The sequence below is a fragment of the Macaca fascicularis genome, chromosome 16 (assembly GCF_037993035.2).
Source record: "Macaca fascicularis isolate 582-1 chromosome 16, T2T-MFA8v1.1".
Taxonomy (NCBI): Eukaryota; Metazoa; Chordata; class Mammalia; order Primates; family Cercopithecidae; genus Macaca; species Macaca fascicularis.
The window spans coordinates 49,433,454-49,460,431 of record NC_088390.1 but is presented as its reverse complement, the minus strand read 5'-3'; the positions used below and the strand labels follow the sequence as shown (position 1 = coordinate 49,460,431).

At 45.4% G+C, this 26,978-nt stretch overlaps 1 protein-coding gene across 34 annotated transcripts in view; it reads left to right on the top strand.

The window, feature by feature from the left end:
* The window catches only part of MSI2 (musashi RNA binding protein 2), a 432,504-nt gene that overhangs the window by 2,535 nt on the left and 402,991 nt on the right, over positions 1-26,978 (top strand). For 27 of the 34 annotated variants that reach the window (XR_010582134.2, XR_010582133.2, XM_045376050.3 and 24 more), the window contains one exon: positions 3,392-3,433. Coding sequence is in view for 16 of the 34 variants with exons in the window: in XM_045376050.3 (XP_045231985.1) it covers positions 3,392-3,433 (42 nt within the window). In the remaining 18 variants the exon portion in view is untranslated. Of the gene's footprint in view, positions 1-903; positions 983-3,391; positions 3,434-4,730; positions 4,813-26,978 lie in introns of those variants that run through there. The other 7 variants (XM_074019232.1, XM_074019229.1, XM_074019222.1 and 4 more) reach the window with 2 other exon arrangements.

Sequence of the window (26,978 nt, the reverse complement as noted above, 5' to 3'; positions counted from 1 at the left end):
GAAGGGAAGAGTGTCTGCATATAACAATACATTTAACGGGAGGGGGAGTGTGCAGTGTTTTATTTAGCCCCTGTATGGGCTTCCTGCCTCTCCTCCCTTCCCTTTATGCCTACAAGAGTTTCCCCACGGTTTTTATTAATATATATCTGCCCCAAACGGAGGCCTTAAGATGACACTGGGCTGTAGTGCTGGGTTGCATGGAACTTCACTCCTCTGTGATGGGGTAGTGGGACAAGGCCAGCGATGGGGCGCTACTTCCATCCGCCTCTTAGGAAAGTGAGCAAGTCATTCCCTACCTCTGGGTCTCAATTTCCTCTTCTGTAAAATAAGTGGACCGAGGTGATCTTTTCAAGTCCCTTTTGGCTTTAACATTGAATGGAAGAGAAGGAAAGAAAATAAAGAAACCTGGCAACCTTCGGTGCACTTGAATTGATTTTGCAAATTCACCCTCTTTCTCTGATCAAAGAGATCAGGTGTGCGTGCCTTCTCCTAAGAAAGAAACCCACCTACACTCTTAGTTGCTTTATTAATTGTCCTGGACTTGTCATAGCTTGCATGCAGCCCAGCCTTTTGTACTTTTAGATAATTTAATTTCAGAAATCATTTATAGGACGATAACGGATGTCTGAAGAATTTTTCTCTCCTTGATTTCTTCGTTAGCCATTTCAAAAAGCTAGTGAAATTAAAGAGGAAAATCTTTTCAAGGCAAATTTGGGAATTTATCATCCACCCCCTCTTGCTACCTGGGTGGGAGAAACAGTATTTAGTTTCTGTGGTGGCTGGCGGGTCATATTCCTCTGTATCAGGTGCAAAGCCTGCAGTTTCCCTCTCTGATTGTTTGTAGACTTGTTTTGGTCACTATTATTTAGTGTAACCTAGCTTTTGACTTTGTTTCAACGTTCAGTGCAGGAGGCAGAAGCGGTTGGTTTATTGACATGGAAACGAGGATCTTGTTTACTGTTACCTTAAAAGCTTTGTTTAGGTAACGGCCATTCACATCCAAAATAGTACCCTAGTCTTTTCCTAGAGGACTTGTAGCTACAGTAAGTAGAGCTGTACCTAACTAACTAATGTTTTCATTTTTGGTAGTTTTCTTTTTTGTTTGTTTTTTACAAAATAGTTGACAGGGATGTGCAAAAGGTTGGGATTTGCCATGCCTAACTTGACCCTTCCTCTCCTTCAGAGATCTCAGCGTGTAAACTTTGCACACTGAGGAACTTTGATCATGATACAGTGCTCTGATACCGCCACACACCATCCAGGAGTTCTGAATTGGCTGTTTAGTTTTGCGATTTAATTTTTTTTTAGTACTTCACTTTCTTCATTGCACCTTACGTCTTCCAGCTCCTGGCACCTCCCTCAACATACCCCACACCTGTTACCTCATAAACAAGGTGATTTCTGATTGCAATTGTGTGCCGGTCAACTAAAAAAACACTTTCTGGGGAGTATTTATAAAAAGACACCTCTGTCTTACGTTCGGTCAACAGAATGGAAAATCCACACCTGTTGTATTTCTCTTGTAGACAAGCGCTAGTCAGTGCTGGACACACCTGTAGATGCAGTAATGTTAATCCTTATGAAAGGGTAGTTTTCTAGATCAGAGATTTTTGTCTATTTTAGTTTTTGAAAAGTAATCTCTCATTTCTCAGGTGATGTTTAAAGGTAGGGAACGCAATGCAGACTTTTATTAGGTCGTTAAGCCACTGTAATAACAGCAGGAAATCCTCATATGTCTTTCTGGCTGGGACGCTAGGGGATGTAAGTCAGGGAACAAATGAACTATCCTCGGTGCTTCCCACTCCTCACCCCCACCCTCCCTACTTTCCTCCAAAGCATTACTCTTTCCCCCTGCCCCCATGGCAGAAGTAAAAACAAAGCTCAGATTTACTTTTTAAAAGGAAAACATTTTAAAATGAAAGCCAAAGCCTAGAAATAAATAACCGGTATCAGTGTTTATTCTATCTGTGTTAAATTTTTACCCAAAGATTTGTGCCATTTGGAAATTGAATGAAAACCGACAACGGCAATATTTTCACATTTCTTACCTCCTCTTTTTATCTGTGCAGTCACTTTTTTCTTCCCTCACATCAGCCTGTTAGATTCACATGCTTCTGGGAGAACTGTTCTGAGTTCAGAACAGCTAGGCCCTGATTGAGCATCATGCATTTTGCAAGTGTCTGATTTGGACTGGAGGCTGTTTTTCCATTTGGATTGAGGTTGGGGTAGGGGAATCCCCTACTTGTTGCGCTAGATTCTGACTACTTCTTTTATTCAGTAACTTTTTTTTTCGTGCTCTCCCTATGATGAGATTTCTTTTCTAATTTGGGTTTAGGTTGCTGATAGATTTTTACTCCCTGTTGTTTTTAAAATCCAGGTGGCTTTAGCTCACATGCTTCACTTTCTTTCCTTAAAAAAATATTATTTTTTATCTTTTGAGGTATAACTACAGAACAGATGATCTTTTTGATTAATCCTGGGTAACTTTACTTTTGCTAAAATGAATTAATTAACTCAAGCAGAGCATTGTGTTGGATGTCTATGGGGAGTTTTTGGATGTTGTTGATTTTAAAAAATTTTGGAATCTCCTTCCCCTCCTGTGTTGTTTAGTTATCATCAGGGACAAGAAATACCATCCAATTACCTACTGCTAGAGAATACTTAGATTTCATTTTCAGGTTATGATTTTTTTCCCAATGATAATGATGCTCCCCTCTTTTCTCCCAGCCACGCATAGCAAATTAGATGCAGATACCATTTAATATTCAGTGTCTGGAAGAAGAAGCCCTTGCCTAAATAAGAATACATGAGATCTAGTTTATTAAGAGCATCACACACTGAAATGCATGGTGGGTCATTTCAGAAAGGCTAGCTAGCTATGTTAGTTATGTGATCTATTGGAGGGATGGTTAAGTTGAGATCAAAGTTTAGGAAACTTTTTTTTTTTTTTTTTTTTTTTTTGAGACGGAGTCTCGCTCTGTCGCCCAGGCTGGAGTGTAGTGGCCGGATCTCAGCTCACTGCAAGCTCTGCCTCCCGGGTTCACGCCATTCTCCTGCCTCAGCCTCCTGAGTAGCTGGGACTACAGGCGCCCGCCACCTCGCCCGGCTAGTTTTTTGTATTTTTAGTAGAGACGGGGTTTCACCGTGTTAGCCAGGATGGTCGCGATCTCCTGACCTCGTGATCCACCCGTCTCGGCCTCCCAAAGTGCTGGGATTACAGGCTTGAGCCACCGCGCCCGGCCTAGGAAACTTTTGAGATGCCTGAGAAGTTACTAAAAGCTGAATTATAAGCCTGAGAAATGAGTGATGAATAATTAGGTGATTAATCATATATTTTTTCCTTTTCTTAAAGTACTTTATTGACTCCTGCTTTTCTATTTTTTTTTCCCAGATTGACCCCAAAGTTGCATTTCCTCGTCGAGCGCAACCGAAGGTAAGTAGGAGAATCAACAGTAGGATTTTAGCACTCAGAGATGTTTGCCAAGAATTTCAAGTTTCAAACAGCATTGGCAATGAACTGTTGAAGCCTGGTATTCACTGTTCCTTCGGGGTATCAGGACAGGCTGGGCAAGTAGTCCTGTGGAGATAACCATGCGTCTCTAAGTTAGCCATCCCAAGGTGGCTTCGAAACATCCACCTGGGGGCAGGGACAAGTCTGATGCTTAGTGGGAGGACGTGGTTCCATCCACTGCAGTATTTTTTGCAAGTATTCTGTTTACTTTTTAAGCATTTCCAAGATCATATCAGGAAAAGTCAAACATTTCCTTGTGACTCTTTTGGAGGGTACAACTCGGAGTTTATGGAGAGGAATAGAGTTTAACTAAACAGCTGATCCTTTCTTGGATAAAACAACTTCTTAGGCCCATAAAGCCTTAAATCTGAGAGAGGAAGCAGTGGATATCTTGGTTTGTAGGTTGGTTGGATAAGTCAGGGCATACTTGAAACCAACAGTGCTTCTTATTTGTGCAAGTGCTGGTGCCTGGGTGGAGAAGTCCTAAAAATGTTGTAACCTTGTAGGAGTGGCACTACAAGACTTGCTTAAAGAATCGAGATAGGGCTTCACTTTTTTAGAAGTGTGTCGTTAACATAGTTTTCTCTGAGCTTGCCAGGTGTGGCTATGAGAACACAGCTGCATGAAGCCTACGATTAAATTGGAAGGGCTTATGGCTTACATGTTACGTTTACACTTTTTAGTTACTTTTTTTCTTCCCTATGTAGCACTGGAAGAAATGTTTTTATGTGTCTTCTGGATTTGTCATTCTTTTAGGGAAAGGGGAAAAGTTGAAGCTTCAGATTGTAAGTCGGAAAGGGTTGTGACTTTAGCAAATTCAGTTTATTTCTGTACGCATGGTCTCCCAGAAGTGGAACCTTTTAATTGTGTAAAGAGAGGAATGGTTTTGCACATTAATATAGGAAAAGTTGGTGATTGTGATGGTACTTTCAGGTCTGGAGCCTACCACTTGATTGATTGATTCCTTCCTTTCTTCCCTCCTTCCTTCCCTCTCTCCCTCCTTGTTCTCTTTCTTCTCCCTTTTTTAAAGATGGAAACACAACTTTTTAAGTAAATGCAATGAAATGTTTTCTTAAGGCGTTTATTTCTAATGCTTAAGCAAATGATAGGAGTTAATGAACTAAAGAGATTAGGTTATTTCTGTACTTAGCACAAACTTTGGAATTGTCCTTATTGTTTTAGTTACTTCCCAAACTGTCTGTGATCCTTCACATTTCAGAGAGCTTCCCAGAGTTAGCAGTATTTCCTGGGTTTGGAAGAATTGCTGTTTCTTCCATAAGTGTGAATCTTCAAATTTCCAGGTTAGTCATTTGATCACTCAGAGCTTGGATCAGATTACCCAAGAGGGAAGCTGGAAAAATCCCTTACTTGGTAAAACCATGGGTTTGACCTGTTTTTCTCTCCCCCTTGTTGTCCCCCTTCCTTAACTTTGTTTTTAAACGAGAAAAGCAATATTTCACTTTAATACACTCTGCAGTGATGCATTCAACTTGAAAACGAGACAGAATATTTCTCAAACTTGTCAAAGTGTGCATTCCTTTCCCAGCCCTCAGCTCCACATCTGGAATGTTTGTAGGTGAATTGACACGAAACCAGTTGGGGGAGAACATCTTTCCATGAATTCTAGGGATTTAATAATAACACCTTACTGTGTATGACATACTTCACTTTACAGAGGACTTTGCTGTTCATTATCTCCATCTCCATTCCATCTCCTGGGGCATTCGGCTGTTGTCCCTGACCTTCTCTCAGTCTCAGTGTGCTCATCTGTAAAATAGGAGTGATGACAGTAGCTCTCCCAGAAGGTTTTTGTGTAGAGTAAAAGAGCGTGGTCTGCGACAAAGGTCTTTGTCATTGTCATTATTTTTCTTGTCGGTTTTCTCATCACTGTTCTGGTGGTGGTTTGCAAGCGGGACAGCCCGGGTTCAGATGCTGATGGTGCCACTCTTTAGCTGTGTGAATTTGAACGATCGTTTAACTTCCTTGAACCTTTGTTTTTCCATCTCATAGAGTTTTTCTGCAGATTACATAAATTAATAAAGGTAAAGGGACTGGAAAAAAAAAAAGATGTGTTGCATGGTAATGCCATAGAAGCGTTAACCTGCTATTTTATGTATGTATGTATGTATGTATATATTTATTTATTTTGAGATGGGATCTCACTGTGTTGCCCAGGCTAGTCTTGAACTCCTGGGCCAAGCTATCCTCCCACCTCTGCCTCCCAGAGTGCTGGGATTATAGGCGGGAGCCACCGTGCCTGGCCAACCTGCTACTTTTTACTGCTGTTTTTATTAAGTTCTCACATCAATCCTGTGAGAGGTTGAGTAATCATAATGATACTAATTGAATTTATATGCCAGGCACTATTGCAGAGATTTTGTTAACCCATTTAATCCTCACGCAGCCCTATGAGGAGAGTACCAGTATGAGCTCATTTTATAAATGAGGAAACTGAGGCATGGATGGATGTCCAGGAGCCATACCCAGGCAACCTGGCTGTAGAACTGGGCCCTTCACCAATGTGCCATGCTATGGGGGTACCTCAGGGGATGGCCCCTCTGTTATGTGACAGGAGATGGGCTCCGAGAGGTCAGCAGGCTGTGCTGAGGGAACCATTGCCAGAGGCCCAGGACTTTGAAGTTTTACGTTCCTGGGCCTAGGTGATTAGCCTTGTCCCATCATGTTATACCAGTGTGTGACACTGTCTTATATCTTTCCATCCGACCCCTCAGGCCATCTTTTCAGATGGTTCTGGAGTTACTCAACCCCAGTGAGGCAACAGAGTAAATGCCAAGGTTGTACGGTGGTTGAGAATTGGGACAGGGTGGGGAGAAGGTGTCTTCCCTGTCTACATTTATTTTCCAATAGAATTTGAGCCTGGTCTCTGGGATTTCAGACTGGAGTTAGTGTTGGGGGCCAAAACCCGGCTGGCAGGAGCGTAGAACTTTAAGTTGAGCCTGATTTATTTATCGTTTATCTCCCTTCAATAAAACTTCTGTGTTTTTGTGTTCAGGTCACAGTGGCAGAGGGAACCCTGCCCCTCCTCGTGGGCTGGGCGAGGAGCTTGTAAATGATATGTCAGTGTGTGTTTCAGTTAAAATGAGTTTCTCTGCTTTCTGGCTGTCCCTCCTTGCTAACGCGCGCCAGAGAAATATTCCGTGGAGGTGTTAAAACAAGACTAGTGGAAAGAAACGGTAACTTAAAATGAAAGAAAATCCATGGCAGTGAAGAACAGATTTCATCTTAGTACTGTCATAATATTCTGTAATGTATCATATAAATAAAAATCTGTTTAGACCATAGTTTTAATGAGTCACCAAAGGAAGGTTTTGAATCCTGCAGTTTATGTGTCCCCCTTTGCGGTGTAAATGTTCACATCTCAAGTGAAGTAGGGTGGGGAGACTCTTTGGAGACTAGAGGCTGTTAATTAGTGAAGTATATTTTGATCAGGGCAAGAAGACTGGTTCATTCTATATCTTCCTATTTCTCCGGATGATTATTTCATTTTGTAAAATATGTAAGAGTTCCCCCCCTTATCTTTTTAAAAATTAAAATGGTCGTGCTCCTCTAAAAAGATGACTCAATTTGAGGCCTTCGGAGACATGAGGATGATGAGGATCCATCATTCCCTGTTCTTTCTTTGCTCCCTTTGGACTGGAGTGTTGGCTGTCTGGAAGAGTTTTGCTTGAGCTCGTGGGTTCTTTTCTTGTGTGTGGAGGAACCAAGAGACTCCTTAGCGTCTTTCAGCAAGAGCGAGGTCTGGGTGTACTCACCATCTGTCTTAATTATCCTTGTGTATAAGAAAACATTCCCACCTTTTCCCAATTGCCATTTCCTTCCTTAACTTTTAGAGACCAGAACCTCATCTGTTGATGCAGGGAGATCTCACTTCTTTAACCTATTTCTAGTTGCCTTCAGTCACAGCGGGGTGGCCAGGGGCGAGTCATTTAAGCATCCCCAAGGCTCAGTTTCCTCCTCTGTAAAAGAGGGAGAATTATAGTACTCATTGCATGCTGTTGTTTGGAGGATAAATACAAAATTCTTCACTGGGAGTCTGGCATAAAATAGCATCCCGCAAATGCCTGTTGATCTTATTATTATAGGATTAGTATTTTTTTATTATTATTTTTAAGATAGAGTCTCACTTGGTCACCCAGGCTGGAGTGCAGTGGTGAGATCTTGGCTCACTGCAACCTCCACCTCCTGGGTTCAAGCAATTCTCCTGCCTCAGCCTCCCAAGTAGCTGGGATTATAGGTACCTGCCATCATGCTTGGCTAATTTTTGTATTTTTGTAGAAATGGGGTTTCATGATGTTGACCAGGCTGGTCTTGAACTCCTGACCTCAGGTAATCCACCCGCCTCTGCCTCCCAAAGTGCTGGGATTACAGGCGTGAGCCACTGCGTCCGGCCGGAGAATTATTTTAATAGAATAAAAAAAAGTACAATGGTGAAATGACTGAAGGAAAATCTTAATTGGAATGTAAGCTCTCTGAGGGCAGGGAACTGTTTAGTAACTAAATGAATGAACTGAATCCAGCCTGCCTTTTTCCCTGTGGAGGCAGCTGCTGCCCAGTAAAGGTACGTTGGTTGCTTCAGGTCCACAGTTAGATTGTAGCAGGGCTGAGCTAGCAGCTGGGTTTTCCTGTTCCCCTCTTCTCCTCTGACGTGGCTTCAGGGCCCTGGAAGGTTCTCTGCTAAGCACGCATCCAGATGGGTGCAATGGCAGCCCAAACGTGTACACGCACACCTCCTGTTCTGGGGGAGTGGTTTCTTGGCAGCTTCTCAAGGGCGAAGGGTGAGTTTTCGGCATCTGGCCTTCCCTTGCTGCTGTGGGTCGGGTCATTCTAGCATCTTGCCATCTTGGATGTTCTGCAGCTGTCATCTCGGCAGCCACCGTGAACCGGCCTGCCAGTGAGTTTTCTCGTTCCCAGCGAGGATGTGGTGGTGTGTCTGCAGCCCTTTTCCACAACAGCGAGGACCTGGGAGGATTAGTGGCTTAGCTTCTTTCTTGTCGGTGAGCACTGCTCCTTCCTGTGTTCCAAGTCAGTAGCAGGTGTCAGCCCAAGGAGGAGGGGCACCTTGTCCTACAAATGTCCTTTCCCTGGATTTTGCTGTTCCTCACATGCTTTCATTTCATTGTTAAGGTCAGTCTCCTAAGACTACGAAGCTTCTGTGTTCTGTGTCAGATGATTTTTGGCAGACAGGTGAGCCTCCTCTGCTGCCTGGGAAGGGAGGAGAAGGCAGTCTCGGAGGAACCAGCTGACCATCTCAGGTGCCCCTTGGGACGGCGTCCATTCTTCGTGTCCTATTTTGTATTTTTAAACCCGAACAATCTTCGGCCGAAAGCCCCGAGAAGACACAGGGGAGATGTAGTTCATCATCTCTGTCTTCCCGTTTGATCTAATGTGTTCATTTAACAAGAGCTGGGTTAATCCTTGTTAATTGCCAACTCTGTGCGTGCACCCACTTTTGGAGGGATTCAGGATATACTCAGTGCTTCCTGATGCGCACGGAACACAGTCTCAACGTCTTAGCTTGGTACTTAAGGTCCTTCAAAATCTGTACTGGGGTCTTTTCCACCTTCTCTCTCAATTCTTCTAGTTTTTGCTGCCTTGAAACTGAATGCTCACCCTTCTCTGAGAAACCCGTCCTTTTGCAGATTTCCCTCTCTGCACTGCCCTTCCCTTCTCTGTACACAGCAGACCCCTCTTTGAAAGCCCAACTTCATCATTATCTTTTCCGTGAAGCTGTCCCTGCCCCTTTGTGGAAACAGTCGTATTTCTTTGGATTTCCACAGCACTTACCTTTTCTTTGGTTAAGCCCCTTCCAACAATAATAAATTAGCAAAAACTTATGGAGCACATACATCTGTTGCATGTTGTGCTAGGCATTCACTCATTCACTCATTCATTTATTCACCAAACAAGCACCGACTGTATGCCAGATACTGTGCAAAGTTCTGGGGATAGTGTGGAGAATACGACAAAGTTCCTGCCTTCACCAAACTTTTGCTCTAGTGGGGCAAATAGGCAGTGAGCAAACAGATAAGTACATAATGTGCTGTCAGGTGTGATGACCAAAGCCAGGAAAGAGTGATGGCGGGAGTGGGGTGGGCCATTTATTTCGTACAGTCAGTTGCCACTTTCAGTAGTTCAGAAATTATTTACCAAGTTTCTGCTCAGCATCAGGGACTGTGTTACGCACTTTGTTCTGAGTTTTACGGTATTTAGGTTCATGCCTTATCTCCTCCATTGGACACAAGCATATTTTACTACTACTACTACTACTAAAAAAAAAAGAAAAAACCCCAGCCAGGTGCAGTGGCTCACGCCTGTAATCCCAACACTTTGGGAGGCTGAGATGGGTGGATCATGAGGTCAGGAGTTCAAGACCAGCCTGGCCAAGATGGTGAAACCCCGTCTCTACTAAAAATACAAAAATTAGCCAGGCATGGTGGCAGGCACCTGTAATCCCAGCAACTCGGGAGGCTAAGGCAGAGAATTGCTTGAATCTGGGAGGCGGAGGTTGCAGTGAGCCAAGATCGCGGCACTGTACTCCAGCTTGGGTGACAGAACGAGACTCCGTCTCAAACAAACAAACAAACAAAATACCCCGTCCTTAGCCCTTGCTTTGTGCTTTTGTACATCATGGATTTCCATTTAGGTAAAGGGAATGAAAAATGACAGAAGAAACACAGTTCTCATCTTTAAGGACATTAGCTCCAGGTTGGGAAGCGGGGGTGACCTGTGATACTGGAAAGGATGGGATAAGCCCAATAGAATAGACAGGAACAGCATTTTGAGGAAGGGCGATCTAAGCTTCTAGGAAGAGGTGGTCTTTGCCCCAGATCTTGAAGATCAGGTAGGAAGGAATAATGGCAGGAACACTGTTCTTCCTTCCTGCTAGGAACTGGGAAGACCAGGGTATGCAGCGGTGTGGCAAAGGGTGTGTACTGCAGAGTGATCTGGCATGAGGCTTGCAAAGTAGGTTGGAGCCAGTTTGTAGAAGGCCTCAAGGACCCGACAAAGCAAATGGACAGGTGCTGGGGAACCTGTTGTGTGTCTCTGCGGGTGTATGGGGGTGCTCCATGGGATGTTCTGAGCTCATTCGGACCCGTATAGAAGCTGGGGTCACTGATAGGACCATGGCTGATGCAGTTGCCTGGAGAACTTCTACCCTGGGCTTGCGGCTTAAGTTTAATTCAGACTATGTTCTCTCTGGTCAGAGTCTTCTTCTTCAGGAGTAACGCTCTTGGCAGATGCCATCTCTACCTTTGGGGGTGTGTGGCTGCTTACAAAGAGCTCTCTCATTCTCTTGTTTCTACCTTCTATCCTCTCTTCTTTTCCTCATTAACAAGGGACCATGATATAGATACAATTCCAAAGTTCTGTACTTTGTCCTTGTTTAAGCTGTGACCATGACCTCACCATGTGTAGACAGTGAGATACCATTTCTCGATGTGAACATCACAGATTGCCTGTATAACACCAGTGTGTGTGTCCTGTGGCTCAGAGCAGTCTGACCTGTGACTTCATAGATGGTATCTGCTTGGGGTCGCCTTTGGCTGAGCGGCTGGTTGGTGAAGAATATGCGTCTTTGAAATCATGATCTCTGCTTTCCGTGTGGTATGAGGTGCTCAGGTGTGGTCTTGGGGCTGAGCACCCTGTGGTGCGTTGTAGCAGCAACCTCACTTGGTCGGTACAGCTGGGACAGATGTCCCCCTGGGTCCAGAGTAGAATAAGATATCCTCAATTCTCCCTTCTTTTGAAGATAAAGCACCAGGCTTCCAACAATCTGGAATGTTAGCCTTAGGGTGGATGCCTGGCTGCTATCCTGCTTTATCTTAGCTGTGAGATTTTGAGTAGTTAAAAAGAAAAATCCTAATTCAGAATATTGACTGTCATTTGTTGTGAGTTCATATATTATAGGCATAGTACTGAGACTATATACTTAATCTTCTTTAATCCTTACAACAATCCTTTGAAATAGTTGGTATTATCTCCGTTTGACAGGTGGGTAAACTGGGGCCTGAGAGGGCAAACAGCTTTCTAGAACCACAGAACTAGCGAGGGTCAGGGTTGGCCTTTGGACCAAAGTCTCTCTGAATCCCAAGGCTTTGTTCTCCTCTCTGCTAAGCCTTGCTGCATCTAACATGAGTGGGCAGAGTTGAGGTTGCCACTTTGCCTGATGGCTGTAAAATGCTCAGGCTGAGGAATAGAATTTGTGATATTCTAGCCGGAAAGCTTCAGGTTAATTTTTGTTACCTGTTTTCTGAGAGCCTGTTTAGCATAGGTAAGTGCCACTTACCAGCGATGGCATTTTACACAAGTCACTTAGTGGTTTTGCACCTCCACTTTCACCTGTTAAATGGGATCGCAACCGTCCCTCCATTGTAGAATTGCTAAGGGTAAGATGAACTGAGCTAATGCATATGCATGGCCTAGGGTGATAGCTGCACTTTGCGGGTGTAGTATAAGCATTCATCATCTGTTACTGTCCCCGAAAGACAGCCTTGCCTCCATCATCAGAGGACCTTATAACTGAGCAGCTTGTGGGTTGAAGGGCACTGTTGCTCCTTTCTAGGGTGAGGGATAGAACAGTACACTGAGATTGGAAAATTCTGTGTCAGTGGGAAAATTCTGTGTCAGTGGCTTGGCCTGCTCGTGGGGTCCTGGTTCTTGAGGCGAGATAGCATGCAGCCTTTATCTTGGGGATGCTTGATGGGCATTAGAAATTCATTTCCTTTTCCGTATCTGATGCCTGTGTTTTTGCTGCCTCTGAGAGTAAAGTCCCGGAGAGCAGCTAGGGAACAGCTGAGACACTGCTGTGTGAGAGGTCTCCCCATGAGTCTTCACTCTCCCTGTACTGGTCTTTATCTGCCCGGGGGTAGCTCTACCAATGACTGATCTGAAAGCATCACATTCATTTATTTGTCACTGGCTGTGACAGGCAAGTTAATGCTAATGGATTCTTTTTTTAGCCTGTTGTCTGGGATGAGTTTCTCTCAAACGTCCTGAAATCTAAGGCGTTAGGAGAATGTGTAACTTTTATGGCAGGGGAGGATTTATAAGATAAATAGGGTTTTGTGTGCAAGGACCTTAAATTTAGGTTAGGGGTATGAGCAGCCAAGGAGCGGGGGTGTTGGGCAAGCACAGAGTCTTCTTTTTGAGAAATCCATTCAAGAGCTCTAAATTGCTGTTTCTGTTTCAATTATGTGACAATTTCAAGGGTTTAGAAAAATCTAATAAAATGGTCTTGATGATGCATTCTGGGGAGAGAGTGCTTCAGAAGATCTAGGAGAATAAATTCCTTGGGGGTCAAGAGATTCTCGTTCCTGCCACCTTGGGCCTTCCTTCGCCTGGGTTTTTACATTTTTATTGTTTTGAAGGGCAGAAAACGGTGTAGGAATGTATTCAGGGCTTCATCCATACCCTCCACCGAAATGAATTATTCTCTTTGGGCAATTGCAAAATAGACGGGCCACTGCAATTTTTTTTTTTTTTTTTAAGCTGACATATTGTAAACGACTTTCAGAGCATGATTTGTGTGTGTAGTGATGTTGAATAAAGCACCAAAGAAAAGAAACTGGAGGAGGGGAAAGAGTGAGGAGGGAGGCCCTATAAAAGTTGTTTCTTTTCTGCCATCAAAGCTTTTGATAGTTTCCTAAAGCACAGAAGTTTACAATGGAAGCGGGCTTTTGGGCCGCCTAGGGGAACAGAGTGCAGAAAGACCTAGTGTAGCAAAATGTGATGCTGAGTGACATTAATGAGGTGACCGCTTTGGTGGGAGGGAGGCGAGGAACCAGCCAAGTAGCAGTTCCCATGACTTGCTCTCAGCTGAGTGTTCCCTCTGCATGCTTGCGTGGGTGCCTGTGTGTGTGTGTGCATGCACAAGTTGTGTCTCCTAAGTCTTCAGATGGAATTTTTAACACCAAAATTTGGTGTTAACTATGTTACTGTGTTTGGTTTACTGTGCTGTTCTCCACCCTAAGGAGGCCCTGAATGTTGAGTTTTGTCCTTTATTCCCACCTGCTGAAAAGTAAAGTTTTCAACTTAGAGGCATTTTGTTTTTACTTTCTGGATACCTGCTGGAGCCCGACTGGGCGGCGTGTCAGGCCAACATCACAGAGCTGGGCACTGTTGGAACACCAAACCAAGAGTGTGAAAAGTCAATATTCTCATTTCTGAAATGAATTCCAGGGAGAGGGGAAAAGAAAACCTGTTGGTGTATAGATCCCGCCCCTCCAAAGGCCCTAGATCGATAACAGTTCATATTGGTGGCATAGATGAAACATGGCAACAACTGCTTCTTAAATATTTTAGTGTCTTGGAAAGTAATCCGTATTTCCATGTTGCTCTTGTGCAAGAATTTCCAGTTACTCAAGAAAAGCTGCAACATTGCGGGTAGAAGAAGGTGAAAAACCTGGGTCTTGCTGATTTCCTGGATAGGAGTTTGAGAGTACCTGATTCAGTTGTGAACTGGTTTCGGAGAGGAAGCTAGTATTTTCATCCCATTCCTCGCCATGGCATTAGAGTGACCATTCTAAACAGTACTGGTCAAGTGTTTTGAAAAACTGCTGCGACATCTTAAGAAAAATAACCAGATGGGGCCTGGGGTATATTGGAGTGGGTGGAAACACAGTGTGTATTTACTGATACACTCTATTTTTTAAATCCCTTTCAACTCAGTTCCCTCTGGGACATCTCTCAAATGTGTCCTTTTTGTAGCTAGAGGCAAACAAGCAAGCAAAAAATGTTTCAACTTTCAGATATACTACTTAATAAAAACTAACTAGTGGATTCACCCTGTCTTCTACCTGGGGAAAAAGGATCCAATTAGGATGCTCGCACCTAGGAGAGAACTGGCCTGTGAATCTCTACGAGATTGCTACATGTATATGTTTCCTCTTCTGTTTTCCAAAGCAGATAATTGGTTTTAGTAAGAACTTCTGACTTGATTAGGGGGCCCTTAGGAAATTAAAGTGTGTTTGAATTTCACAAGTATAATTTTAATTATACAAATTTTGCATTTTTCACTAGGGAGCCAGGTTCAGAACTTGTTTTCCTGTACTAATAGGGGTAGTAAAGCTGATTATGGCAGAATGCCTTACTTAAATTGCTTTGAAAATAAAAATCCTTGGATTTGATCATTGTTTTTCCCTGCAGTACACGATGTTCAGGTTAATGTCCACACGCGTCCCATATTCTTGTTAAAAATGAATTTTTTTTTTTCCACTGGATTCACACAACTGCAGAACAGACTGACATAGTGGGGGTGTGAGTGGGGGGGGACCTCATTATGAATTTTCCTGCTGCACTTGCTGAAAGAATTCAATTAAAGTTCTTTTGAGCACAAGTCCTGCCTGGGCAGCGTGCGTTTGGCAGGCCGTCGCCTTAGCATGTTGTGATTGCCTTTATCGCCACATCATCCTGTTTGCTCAAAGCCTGTGCATTCGCGGCATGAGCCCTCCAAGCGGCCCCTCTGCAGCATGACCCCAGTGGATTAGAGTAGAAGGTGCCGTGGAAACAGTCACCTGGGTCCTTCTCCAAGGTAAAGAGATGGTGGAGGGGGGATGATCAGACCCCCTGAGCATCTCAAGAGAAGGACTGATTGTGTTCATGGGAAATGACTGTTTTTTTTTCAGGGCTATCCAGACAAAACTCCCAAGTGTCGCGGGGGAAGTGCTCTGAGAGTTTGAACTCAAGCATCCTCAAACGTCTACCCCTGTGCAGGGCTCTAAAAAGCTTTCCAGAGACCTGCTCCTGGGGCCTTCGGGGCCTTATCTCCGATATTGACAGGAGAGATTCAATAGAAGAATTTGTTCACAATAGAGAAATCATGAAACTAGCTTGTGAATGATTTGATGCCACAAAGGCTGGGGCCTCAGAATACGGGAAAACAAAGCTGCAAATAGAGGCTGGATCCCACCCACCCCCATCACCATTTGTGTAACATTTACACATTGAAGTAAAATGTTATTTTTTTTTTTTTTTGAGGCGGAGTCTTCACTCTGTTGCCCAGGCTGGAGTGCAGTGGCACCATCTCGGCTCACTGCAAGCTCCGCCTCCCAGGTTCGCACCATTCTCCTGCTTCAGCCTCCCGAGTAGCTGGGACTACAGGCGCCCGCCACTGCGCCCGGCTAATTTTTTGTATTTTAGTAGAGACGGAGTTTCACCATGTTAGCCAGGATGGTCTCGATCTCCTGACCTCGTGATCCGCCCGCCTCGGCCTCCCAAAGTGCAGGGATTACAGGCGTGAGCCACCGTGCCCGGCCAGTAAAATGTTATTTTTACCGTCGTTATTTTTATTACTTTCTCTCCAGGTGTTCTAGCTGAGCATTTAAGAGCATGGAATCTGGAACCAGACTTTGAATCCTTGCTCTGCCACTGCAGCTGTGTGACCTTGAGCAAGCTATCTAAATATTCTGTGCCTTTGTTTTGTCATCTGTACAATGGAGATGATGAAGGTGACAACCCCATGTCACCTTCATGGGGTTGTCATAAGGATTATGGGACTTAACATAATAAAGGGCTTAGAATGGTGTCTGCAACAAAGGAAGTGTATGGGTGTGTGAGTTGTAGGGTTGTTAGAAAGGATCAAATCCTGTGGCAGGATTGGGTAAGTGCTCCGTGCCAGCCTTATGTAGTAGTTGAACTCTAAGTACTGCTGTCTTCTGCCTTACATATTTTTCCTTAAGTAGTGTTTGAGAAATACAAAAGAAGACACACACATGTGGTTGTGTGTTTAAGCATATGAATATATATGACTCGGGTAGAATTGCAGTGTAATTTGGATTCAGACAAATTCATGTGCCGTAACAAAGTGTGTGGTTTGTTGGCAGCACAGGCTTTGGACTCAGAGGGACCCAGTTTGAAACTTGATAACTGCCACTAACTCTGTGACTTTACGAAGGTGTCCCAGCCTTTCTGGGCTTCAATTCTGCACTTAAATAAAGGGGAATAATAGAGTTGTGGGGATTAAATGAGCCAGTGTAAATAAGGCACCTGGCGTATGGTGGTACTGAGAAAATGGGAATTCTTTTCTCTATAACCAGCAAAAGAAAAATGTTAAAGCCATCTCGAACATGGGAAAGATACAAAGTGTTCTGTTCTTGCTGGTGATGAGAGTATCTGAAGTTAGTTGATAAGTCCTTAGAGGTCTGAGTAGAGAAAAGCAGGCCATAAAAGAGGGTGTTGTTATCCTTAATCCACACGCCAAAGGGCTGTTTTAGCAGCTTCATTTCACAAAACCTGCATTTTCAAGGGCAGGGAAATCATTTCAGTTAGGAACCTCAGATGGTGTCCCCAGCCTTTGAAGATGCCTTTGTTCCTTTGACACTTGGTGGGAACTGGGAGCACAGGGCTGGATGGTCTAAGAGAGGGAGTAACTTCAGAGACATGAAAGAGCCCAAGCTGGGAGGGAGTGAGGGAGAACCTTGGGATTGGGGGCAAGGGTTACTTTTTCATAGAACCTTTTGCTTGGGGATACGGAATAGTAGATTTTGATCTACAAACCCATGAGTGCTGTCCTGTGAGTGGGAAGAAGATTGGTAGCGCTCAGGAAATGAACACAGTTCCCAGTCATTGGCCTGGGAGATGCTGACACTCAGACCTATTGTCGGGGCTGGGAAAGCCCCCACATGCCTTGGGGCATCCCCTGTGTGTGGGTCCCCTTCGCTTCATGTCCACTGGGTGGAGTTTACCAAGTATTGCTGGGAACGGGGAACAAGATCGTGATTATAAGTGGATCCTGGGCAGGGGATGGGGTGCGTGTGAACGTTGGTGTGTAGAGGTTGGAAAGGGAAGGAGAGAAGGGGTGGCCGGGAGGAGGGAAATAGCAGTAGATTACATTGACTAATTATAGGGAAAAAGCCATATTTGCTGCTCCATTAAGTGATCACTAGGCTATGAAGCAGTTTATTGTAATTAATGCAGAAACAGCAAGTAAGTGTTGAGTTTGGAGTGGAGGGTCTCCAGGAGCCCCTCCCTCCTTCAGTTCTCTGTGCTCACTGTCTCCCTCCCCTCCCTCAAGTTCGTTATCCTTGGAGAGAAAGAGTCTTGGGGGAGCATCTTTTTGGGAAAGGCTGTATAGCACAGTCTTGGACCAGTTTTCTACTGGTTTGTTTTGACAAAGAAAGATCTTTTACCTGACCTCCTTCAGAAGATTCTGTAGGGGTTTTTACGTTTTCTAAGGCTGAAGGAGGAGGGACAAACCCATGTCATCATTGCTATTCTTGCCACAATCATTTTAATTTCGGCACATGAAAGTGGCAGGTTACACATCCAAGTCCATCGAGTTATGGGCCGTGCGGAGTTGTGATTGCTTTCCTTGATGATTTCTTGTTCAAATCAGCAGTACTCTTAATTTTCCAGATGAAGTAAAAAGAAAATTGGAGACTCCCCTCCCGCCTGGCGTCTCTTCATCCAAGGTTTTCTGAGCATGACTCTGATTTGGAGGGTTAATATTAATTAGGAGCCAGTTTAGACCTCAGTTGCTTGATGAGGTAGCTTCAACTGTTGTCACGAATGTGACTCCTTTTTACATGCGCCTGCTTTTGGTGAAAGTTTCTGGGTTTAAAAGCCAAAGGAAGAAATATGCAGAGAAAGATAGAGGAAGGGCCAATTACTAAAGAAGTGCAAAGCATTCTCCTAGAACTTGAGGGAGGAACAAGACCAGAGAGACTGGGTGGGTGTGGGTTCTGAGCTGCTACCTTTCCCAGTGTGCTGCCTCTGCTGTTGCCTCAGTTTCCTTTTTTGTAAGTGAAGGTCATCTCTAGCTTCCTAAAAGGGCCATGACTCATTTCCTTGGTTTCCAAATTGGGTGACGCTGGAATTTCTCTGAGGCAAGTCCCTGGTGAGTGCCAGGTAACGGAGGCGCCTCATTTTTGTGCTGAGGTTCAAGGTTTCCTGGCTCCCAAGTTTTCCCAGAGCTGACTCGGTCTCCTGGGGGACAGTGGCAGAAAGGATGAGACCAGAGAGAGTGAGTGAGCCCCACTGCACAGTCAGGGGAAAGGAGACCTGGAGAGGAAGGGACCTGCTCTCCTTGGGTTATATCGTGTTAGGGACCTTTCTTCCATGGACTGGGGGTTTGGGTTGGTTTTCTTTTCTTTTCTCTTTTTTATGAGATGAAATTCTACTCTGTTGCCCAGGCTGGAGTGCAGTAGTGCGATCTGGACTCACTGCAACCTCCGCCTCCCGGGTTCAAGTGATTCTCTTGCCTCAGCCTCCCAAATAGCTGGGATTACAGGCACCCGCCACCATGCCCAGCTAATTTTTTTTTGTATTTTTAATAGAGGCGGAGTTTCGCCACCTTTGGCCAGGCTGGTCTCGAACTTCTGACCTCAAGTGATCCACCTGCCTCAGCCTCCCAAAGTGCTGGGATTACAGGCATGAGCGACCACGCCAGGGCTGGTTTTCTTTTTGACAGGGTGGTTTGGGTCATGAGGGAGTACGGCAGACTATGGGTGTGAATGTTCCAGTCCTAGTGGGAGAGACTTGACTTCTGTCTCTTGGTCTCTTAGCCCAATGCTGATGTGCTGAACATGACCTCAGGCACTTTGCCTTGCAGCTTCGTGTTTCGATTTCCCCATCTGTAGACGGGAAGAATGAAGGCATGTGGTGGGAAGCAGGGCTGATTAGGGCTTAAGAGAAGAGGCTTAGGAGGCAGACAGTCGTAGGGTTACTTTCTGGCCTAATAGTTTCCTAGCTGCTTGACCTCGGGGAGTTCACTCAACTTTGTTAGTCCTTAATTTCCTGATATGTAAAATGGGATAATACAATACGAGCATCTACCTGACAGGATTGTTGTAATGTTTACAGGAGACAGTGTTCATAAAGTACAGTGCCTGGGAGGTGGCTAGCACCTTATTCCTGGGGGCTACTTTTAATGTTAACAGCTCCATAGTGATTTGACCAAAGGTTTCTGAGAGTTGAGCCAAGACGCAGACTAGAAGGGACCACATTGAGAAAACATTTGAGGCTGGGTGCAGTGGCTCACGCCTGCACTCTGGGAGGTGGAGGTGGGAGGACTGATTGAGGCCAGGAGTTGGAGACCAGCCTGGGCAACACAGTGAGACCCCTTTCTACAAAAATACGAAAATTAGCCAGGTGAGGTGGTACATGCCTGTAGTCCCAGCTACTCAGGAGGTTGAAGTGGGAGGATTTCTCCAGCCCAGGAGGTTGAGGCTGCAGTGAGCTATGATCACGCCACTGTACTCCAGCCTGGGCAACAGAGCAAGACCCTGTCTCTTAAAAAGAGAGACAAGGAAAGAAAACATTTGAACTCCACAGATTGACATTCTGATTTGAACAGTTTCCCATAGAGGGAGAATTGCAGCGAAAGAGGCAAGGCCTGCCCAAAATGCATGGTCTGGAACTTAGGTGATGAAGTACCCTGCACCACCCAGCTTCGAGGAGATGGGGACTGGGGTTTCCCCTTGCTTGACATCTTAACCACTTCACTGCGGGAGAAGGGGAGGAGGGACAAGAGGAGGACCAATCCCCAAGGGACACGGAGACCCACATTAGGTTTTGGAACCCATGCCTGGTACTATCTGAATTTGAAAGCTTTGCTCGACTGAGGCAGAGCTGATCAAAGGCCATTTGCTGTTTTAGAGTGTTCCTACATGCATCTGGCAGACAGAGTTCCGTCTTTTTATTGCTTCCATTCCCACTAAGACCTCCATCCTCCCACTGCCCCCCGCCCCTTGGTGAGCTTGGTGCGATGGTTTTTTTTTTTCATTTTAAGTTCCGGGATACATATGCAGGATGTGCACGTTTGTTACAAGGTAAATATGTGCCGTGGCAGTTTGCTGCACCTATCAACCCATCACCGAAGTATTAAGCCCTACATGCATTAGCTGTTTATCATGATGCTCTCCCTCCCGATGAGATGGTTTTAAGTCGGCACCAGCACCTGTTTCTCATGCCTTGTGTATGCAGCAGGAACTGTGAACTGGGGGCAGGTCCACGCCCGTTGGCCCCTGCAGACGTCGAGCTGTGGACACCAGTGCTTGCGTGGAGAGCCGGTGTCTGTTGGCTGTATCTCAGCTTTCTTTTCAGGGTGGACCTGATACAGGTGTTCTAGGTGGGAAAAGCCATAGCACTTGTTGTGAACTATTATTGTTAGTCTCTGGAAGGGAAGGTGGAAAGGGGAATCTACACCAGTGAGCACAACACAGGCCGCGTATGGACAAACATGAGGTTGCTCGGCTTGCTCTTAGACCCGGAGGAGACAGAATCAGATACTAACCTATCCTCTGACTGCTCGCAGGCTAGCAGGGAGGCGGGTGTATAAACCAGGATGTGAGCTAGAGGGGACTATGGCCGTGAACAGGAGGGGCACAGAGAACAAAGCAAGCAGGGCAGGCTTCATGGAGGAGGCCTCATGAGCTGAACCTTGAGAGAGAGGAGATCCTCCAAGTTGAGGGAACTGTGGAAGCAGTTAGACAGCTTGGCTTTTCGGGGGTGTAGCACATTGTTCCTTATGGGCTGGGGTATCATGTGCAGAGGAGGGCAGAGCGAAGATTGATTTGCTCATTATGCAACGAACGTCTGGAGCTCCAGTCCTGAACCAGGCTCAAAGCTGGGGAATAGCAACTCAGTCTCTGCCCTTGTGGAGTTTGTGACTGGCAGGGACATGTTCATTAAACAACTTATTGCATGATTCACTACTTTTCTTTTTCTTTCTTTTTTTTTTTTTGAGACAAGATCTTGCTCTGTCTCCCAGGCTGGAGTGCAGTGGCACAATCAAAGCTGACTGCAGCCTTGAATTCCTGGGCTCAAGCAGTGCTCCTGCCTCAGCCTCCCAAGTAGCTAGGACCGCAGGCACACATCACTGTGCCTGGCTAGTTTTTTAAATTTTTTGTAGAGGTAGGTCTCTCACTTTGTTGCTCAGGCTGGTTGAACTCCCCTGAGCTCAAGTGATCCTCTTGCCTTGGCCTCCCAAAGTATTGGAACTACAGGCATGAGCCACAGTGCCTGGCCTGATTCATGATTGAAGTACCATTACCATAAATGCTATACATCCATGCATTGGATGTTAAAAGGATCATAACAGAAAAACGAGGTATCCTTTGGGTTTTGGGAAGGCTTCCTGGAGAAATAACATTGAGGCTGAGCTTGACGTAGGGAGGGAATTACCAGGGTGCATTTCATGTGCTGAGGGAAGAGAGGGTGGCTGGAATGCAGAGAGTGAGGAGGACGGGGGAGAGGCGAGGCCACACTTGTTTTGGTGGGGATAAAAATTCTTATCCTAGGAGGGGTGGGGAACCCATCCATTTAAGAGTTTAAGGGATGGGATGGGAAATGGTCAGGTTTGCATTTTGAAAATCTCTCTCTGACAGTCTACACGAAAAGTGGCTTGTGGGTACCCCAGGGGGCTATGGGTAAGTAAGTTGTTGCAGTGATCAGTAAGTATGTATCAGTAAGTAAGTAAGTAAGTAAGTAAGTAAGTAAGTAAGTAAGTAAGTAAGTTGTTGCAGTGATCAGTAAGTAAGTTGTTGCAATGATCCACTTGAGGAAGGATGGCTGCTCAGCTGAGTTCTTGGAGGTAGTGATGGAGACCAGCAGATGGATTTGAGATGCATCTGAGAATCGGAGCAGCAGCTTGGTGGTTTGGTTAGCTGAGGAGTAGGAAGTGTTAAAAGTGACAGGCAAATTTGACTTCTCATTGATGTGGGCAGAGCCCCCAACCCCCACCTCCTTGCGATTGAGAGTGTTGGCCCATGCAGGAGACAGGCAGGGCAGGTGTGCCTGGCTCAGGGGGTTGAGTGTAACCCCTTGGCTGGTGATCGACATACTCTTAATGACAGATTCCTATTGGTAAACTTGTTTTTGAGCTTGCATTGTATACATATTTATTTACAAATGACATACATATACTTCTGTACTAAAATAGCATGCTCCTAATAAGGCAAATAATTAAAAATAAAATAGGATGAGAAAAAAAACTAAGCACACATAAAAATTTTAATCTTTTTCTTCCAAACTCTACTTCGGGAACCACTACTTTTGGCCGTGGGGAGCCCTTAATGAGTTTTAGGGTAGAGGTGGCCAGGTCACATGGTGTCGAGGAAAGAGCACTCTGCAATCCAGGGGCTCTCCCGTGAGCTCTGCCCAGGCCAGGGGCCCAAGGAAGGAGGTGCTCTTGCAGTCTTGTCATGTGTGGCCTGGCGAGTCGGACATGAAATTGTGGCATAATTGCTATCCCCCCAGAAGTGATGTTGGTAATGTCATGCCAGGTGTGTGAGGGCTTATTGGTGTTTGATGTTTGCTAGTCTGTGTGTGCTCAACCTATGGGAATATGGCAAGGCCCGCTCCCCTGTGGTCCAGCAGGTTCCTGTCTAGAGGGCTGAAGGCCGTACTTAGCCAGGGAGAGCTTGATCTTCTAAAGAGAGCATCACGTGAGGGATATAGTGTCAGTTCTCGCAGCTCTACTACCTGCAGCGCCATCAACAGCCAGTTCTGAGCTCATGTGGGCCACTCTTCCCCTTTTTTCTGGTGGATTGATAGTAATACTTCCCTACTGAACTCCAAAGACTGAAAATGATGCAAAGTGAATTGTTTCTATCTTTGCAATCCAAACGTTCCTCTTCGTTTACTTTCCAAATCCCTTCCAGCAAATTGGTATTGCCACTCTCCCTCCGTCCCTAGGTTCTCAGAGGCTAATTCCGTTCCAGCTCGCTCCATTTAGCTCTTTCTTCGAGCTGAACCCAAGCTAGGATCTTGCCTTCCAGAGAATGCTTTAAAAAGCCTTGTTTCCCAATATACTGTGTTTCAGTTTTCCACGAGTGCATCCGTGCTCGGGAGAGGTGTACGAGCTGCCTTTACATGTGAGAGGTGAACAAATCAAAGGTGAGCCCGTTCTGCCTCAGTGAGGCCTTTTGTGTAAAAAGGGCCTTCTGGAGTAAAGCAATCAGGTTGACTGACAACTGCCGAGGCTACCAGTGACAGTCCTGCTCCGTGGGATAACTTGGAGAAAAATCAGGGCCAAAAGCAGACAAAAGGATGTCCAGAAACTGGAGGTGGGGAAGCCTGAGTGAGATCAAACAATCTGAAAATGTGTCTTCCATCCATTTAGGGCTTTACGTGCAGCGAGGTTGGAGTGGCCGGCTGAGGATGTCAACATTTTAAATTTGTCCCTGCTTTGACTTCCCTAGCTTTATCTCCCTTCAGATCAAAGCGGGGAGACTAGGAGTTGTCACTACTGGATTTGGTTTCAGACTATGTTGGTGTATCCTTGCTTTATGACCTTGGGGTTTCCCGTCTTTGCTTGGGGTGACGGGTTCATTTCAAACAAGAAGTGAGATGTGTGTTGCGGTCTTTTATTCAGAGTGGGGAGCTCTTAGAAGCACCCACAGAGGCTTTGAAAGGACTGGGAAGCAGCTTGGAGGGTCAGTTGTGTATTTTCCAAGGATTCCTGAATATCAGGAATCCAGAAGTTTCTATTTGTTAGCCTTGCTGCTCCTCCAAGGAGCCATCCTGAAGGCAGTTTAGTCCTGCACCGGGAGACAAGGCACAGGCCTGAAGAATTCCTGCCCCCTGCTGTATAATAAATCTGATACTAAAATTAGTGCTGGCCTCCTGAGCCATATTTCTTGCTGAGATGATAAAGAAGTGTGTGTGTGGCAGGCTCGTCTTTCAGGATTGGAGGATGTTGCTTTATGTCAGATAAGTGTCCAGGTCTTGAGATCATTTTTTTAATGGCAGCCTCTCCCCCATTTCCCTGCTTCCTCTCCCTCTTCTTCTGTTTTGTTAGGGGTAGGAGTAGGTAGGGGTGAATAGGGGAGAAATATTTTAGCTTGTCTTCTGGTTTTGTGTAAGTCTCTGTCACCGTAGGTAGATGTTCCTTGAGAATCTTTTTGAAGGTTTTGTAATTGAGTCTTTTACCTCTGTGGCAAGATATATTCACTTTCTCTAAAGTGTTTACTTTATGCTTGGGCGGGGGGTGGGTGGGTGGGGGACAGACTTTTTTTTTTTTTCAGGGAACTCAGTCTCTAGAAGAGACTTGCCGCCAGGGCAGTTGAATGGCCAGCTTACGACTTTAATAGTTGAGGCGGCATCTGGGCCCCTTGCTGAATGGCAGTCCTCTGGCAGGGCGATTTTGCTTTTAAAACAACCACGTTCACCTTTAACTGCAAACGGCTGTGACGAGGGTTGTATTTAATTTTAAATTGCCCATGTCCAGTAACCCTCTGTACCTCTTTAAATAGTAAAATGTTTTTAATCTTCCTGCAGCTGTGTTCTCTGTGTGGGGGCTTGCTGTTTTTGGAAGAGGAGGGGGCTTCTGTGCCTCCTCTCCACTCCCTTTCTTTTCCCTTTCAAACTCACCGGGACTTCTAGAAAATGCCATTTCGCTAAGAGTGGAATCCGGCCTGTAAAGTCTCCGGAGTGAGTGCTGGGAAGTTTATAAGCAGAGGCCGCGCGGGGTCAGTCAGGAATGTCAGCCCCTGGGGCTGAAGTGCTTCCTTTGTGGGCCGAACCCAGAAGTCCCTTTGTATTGCTGACCCATTAAAGAGTCCATAACTTTTTCTCCCCATTCCCCGCCTCCAACTTCAGGGGGGCTTGATTTGTCTGTTATAATCGGAAACAGATTTTGGGCTCCTGATCCATTATAGACGTGTTTGAGATGGATGCCAAACCTGAACCTGAAGCCACTTAAAGAGCATGTGAACATGTGTTTAGATGTAAAGGAAAGAAAGGAAGAGAGAGGATGAGGAATGAAATAGCCTCTTCCAAATCCCCCAAGCTAGAAACAATCCTGAAATGATAACACACAAGAAAAACAAAACAAAACAAACAAACAAACAAACAAAAAACTCCATTTAGACCGTAAGAAAGCATGGGAGGAGAAAATTTGGCTCCAGAGTCAGCCAAGTTGGTGCTTAGTCTGGGATGAACAGCCCGGTGAAGGTTAAAGGAGGCAGGAGACCACACATGCCTGCGCACTCCGGGAAGCATGGTTCAGGTGGGGCCTCCCGAGTCCAGGGGAATGTGTGTCCCAGGCTTGGAGCAGAGGGTGGCAGGTGGGTGGGGCCACATGGGAAGCACTCATGTTGTGCCCAGCAGGTCCATGTTTCTATCCCGGAGACCCTTGGGTTAGGAAATATTGATTGCTCTGTATTTATAAACAATCTTTAAGGGGATCTAGTACCAACACAAATAGTCAACCTCAGGCTAATCAAGTGGCCTCCTCTCAACAGGGGAGAGAAGCCCATTGCTCTGATTTTCTGGATCAACACGGCTCCAGATTTATTTTCCTTTTTAATTCTCAAAAGGGGCCTGCTGAGTTGAGCATTGCCCAAGTATTGGTTTCTTTTCATCCCTGTGGAATTTTTTTCCCTTCTTTAATGAAAGAGTCAGGTGAATTGGCTGTGCTGGGCCCTCCACCCGGTCGTGGTTGTCCTGGTGACGCCTGGCTGCAGGGTTTCGAAAGTGGCCCCTCATTTCAGCTGTCCTTGAGGCTCAGTCCTGTGTTCCCCCTGCTGCCGCCACCCACCCAGCACCCGCCACCCGGAAACGTTTGTAGTGCAGCTGCTGGTCCAGAACTCGAACTGATGTGTCTCTCACTCCAAACAAAAAATAAACCTGTGTGCTTTATGGATGTGTTTTAGAGGTGCGCCTGTGTGTTTTTTTCTTGACAAGCTCATTCCCTACAGCTGTGCAGTCACAGCCCACTTTGAAATCTGCAGCATGTGTATATTTTTAAGTGAATAAGTACGAAGAGATGGGAAGATGTGGTTTGACTGTAATCCCACGTAAAACACTCTGACCCCAATTTTTAAAAAATTATTTCATTAAAATATTGTAGGAGACTTACTGAGAAGAAGAAAGTTTCTAAGTTGGTGGGATTCTTGTGTCTCTTAGTGTAGGGTTGACTTTTTTTTTTGTCACCATGGAGATGAGAAGCATGGGGCTTCATGGCGTCATCTGCCCCCACTGGGGGAGGGCTTGTTGGCACAGGTCACCTCTAGATCAACGTCAGTCTCATCTGCTGGAGATGGGAGAAGTTCAGGTTGGCCAGGGGTTTACCCTGTGCCCTCCTCAACTAGAGTTAAAATGACCTTTTTGTGCCTTGGGAAGACAACCTTGGTAACAATTTATGGAGCTTAGCAGTGATCAGTGTTTGGATTTTCTCTTTCTTCAACCCCTCCCCTTTCTGGAAGACTTGTAGGAGGAAAGGGGAGGTTTTTCTGTGTATAGATTGGTGTCGGTTTCTTAGAAGTTTCTTCTTTTCACGTTAAAAAAAATTGTTTGCATCCCTCCTCTTAGATAAGGATCCATCAACATCCTTGTTAGAGCCCAGTGCCGAGGGGACCCTGGGGCACGTACTGTTTTCAAGGTTAGAGAGCAACAAACTTTCAGAGTAGCCAGAGTTGCAGGGGAGGAGGGTTCTTTGGGTTCAAGGTTACCCGTTTTTCCTCTGCTAGGAAGAAAGCCTTTTTGTTTTCTTTTGCCGACTTCTTCC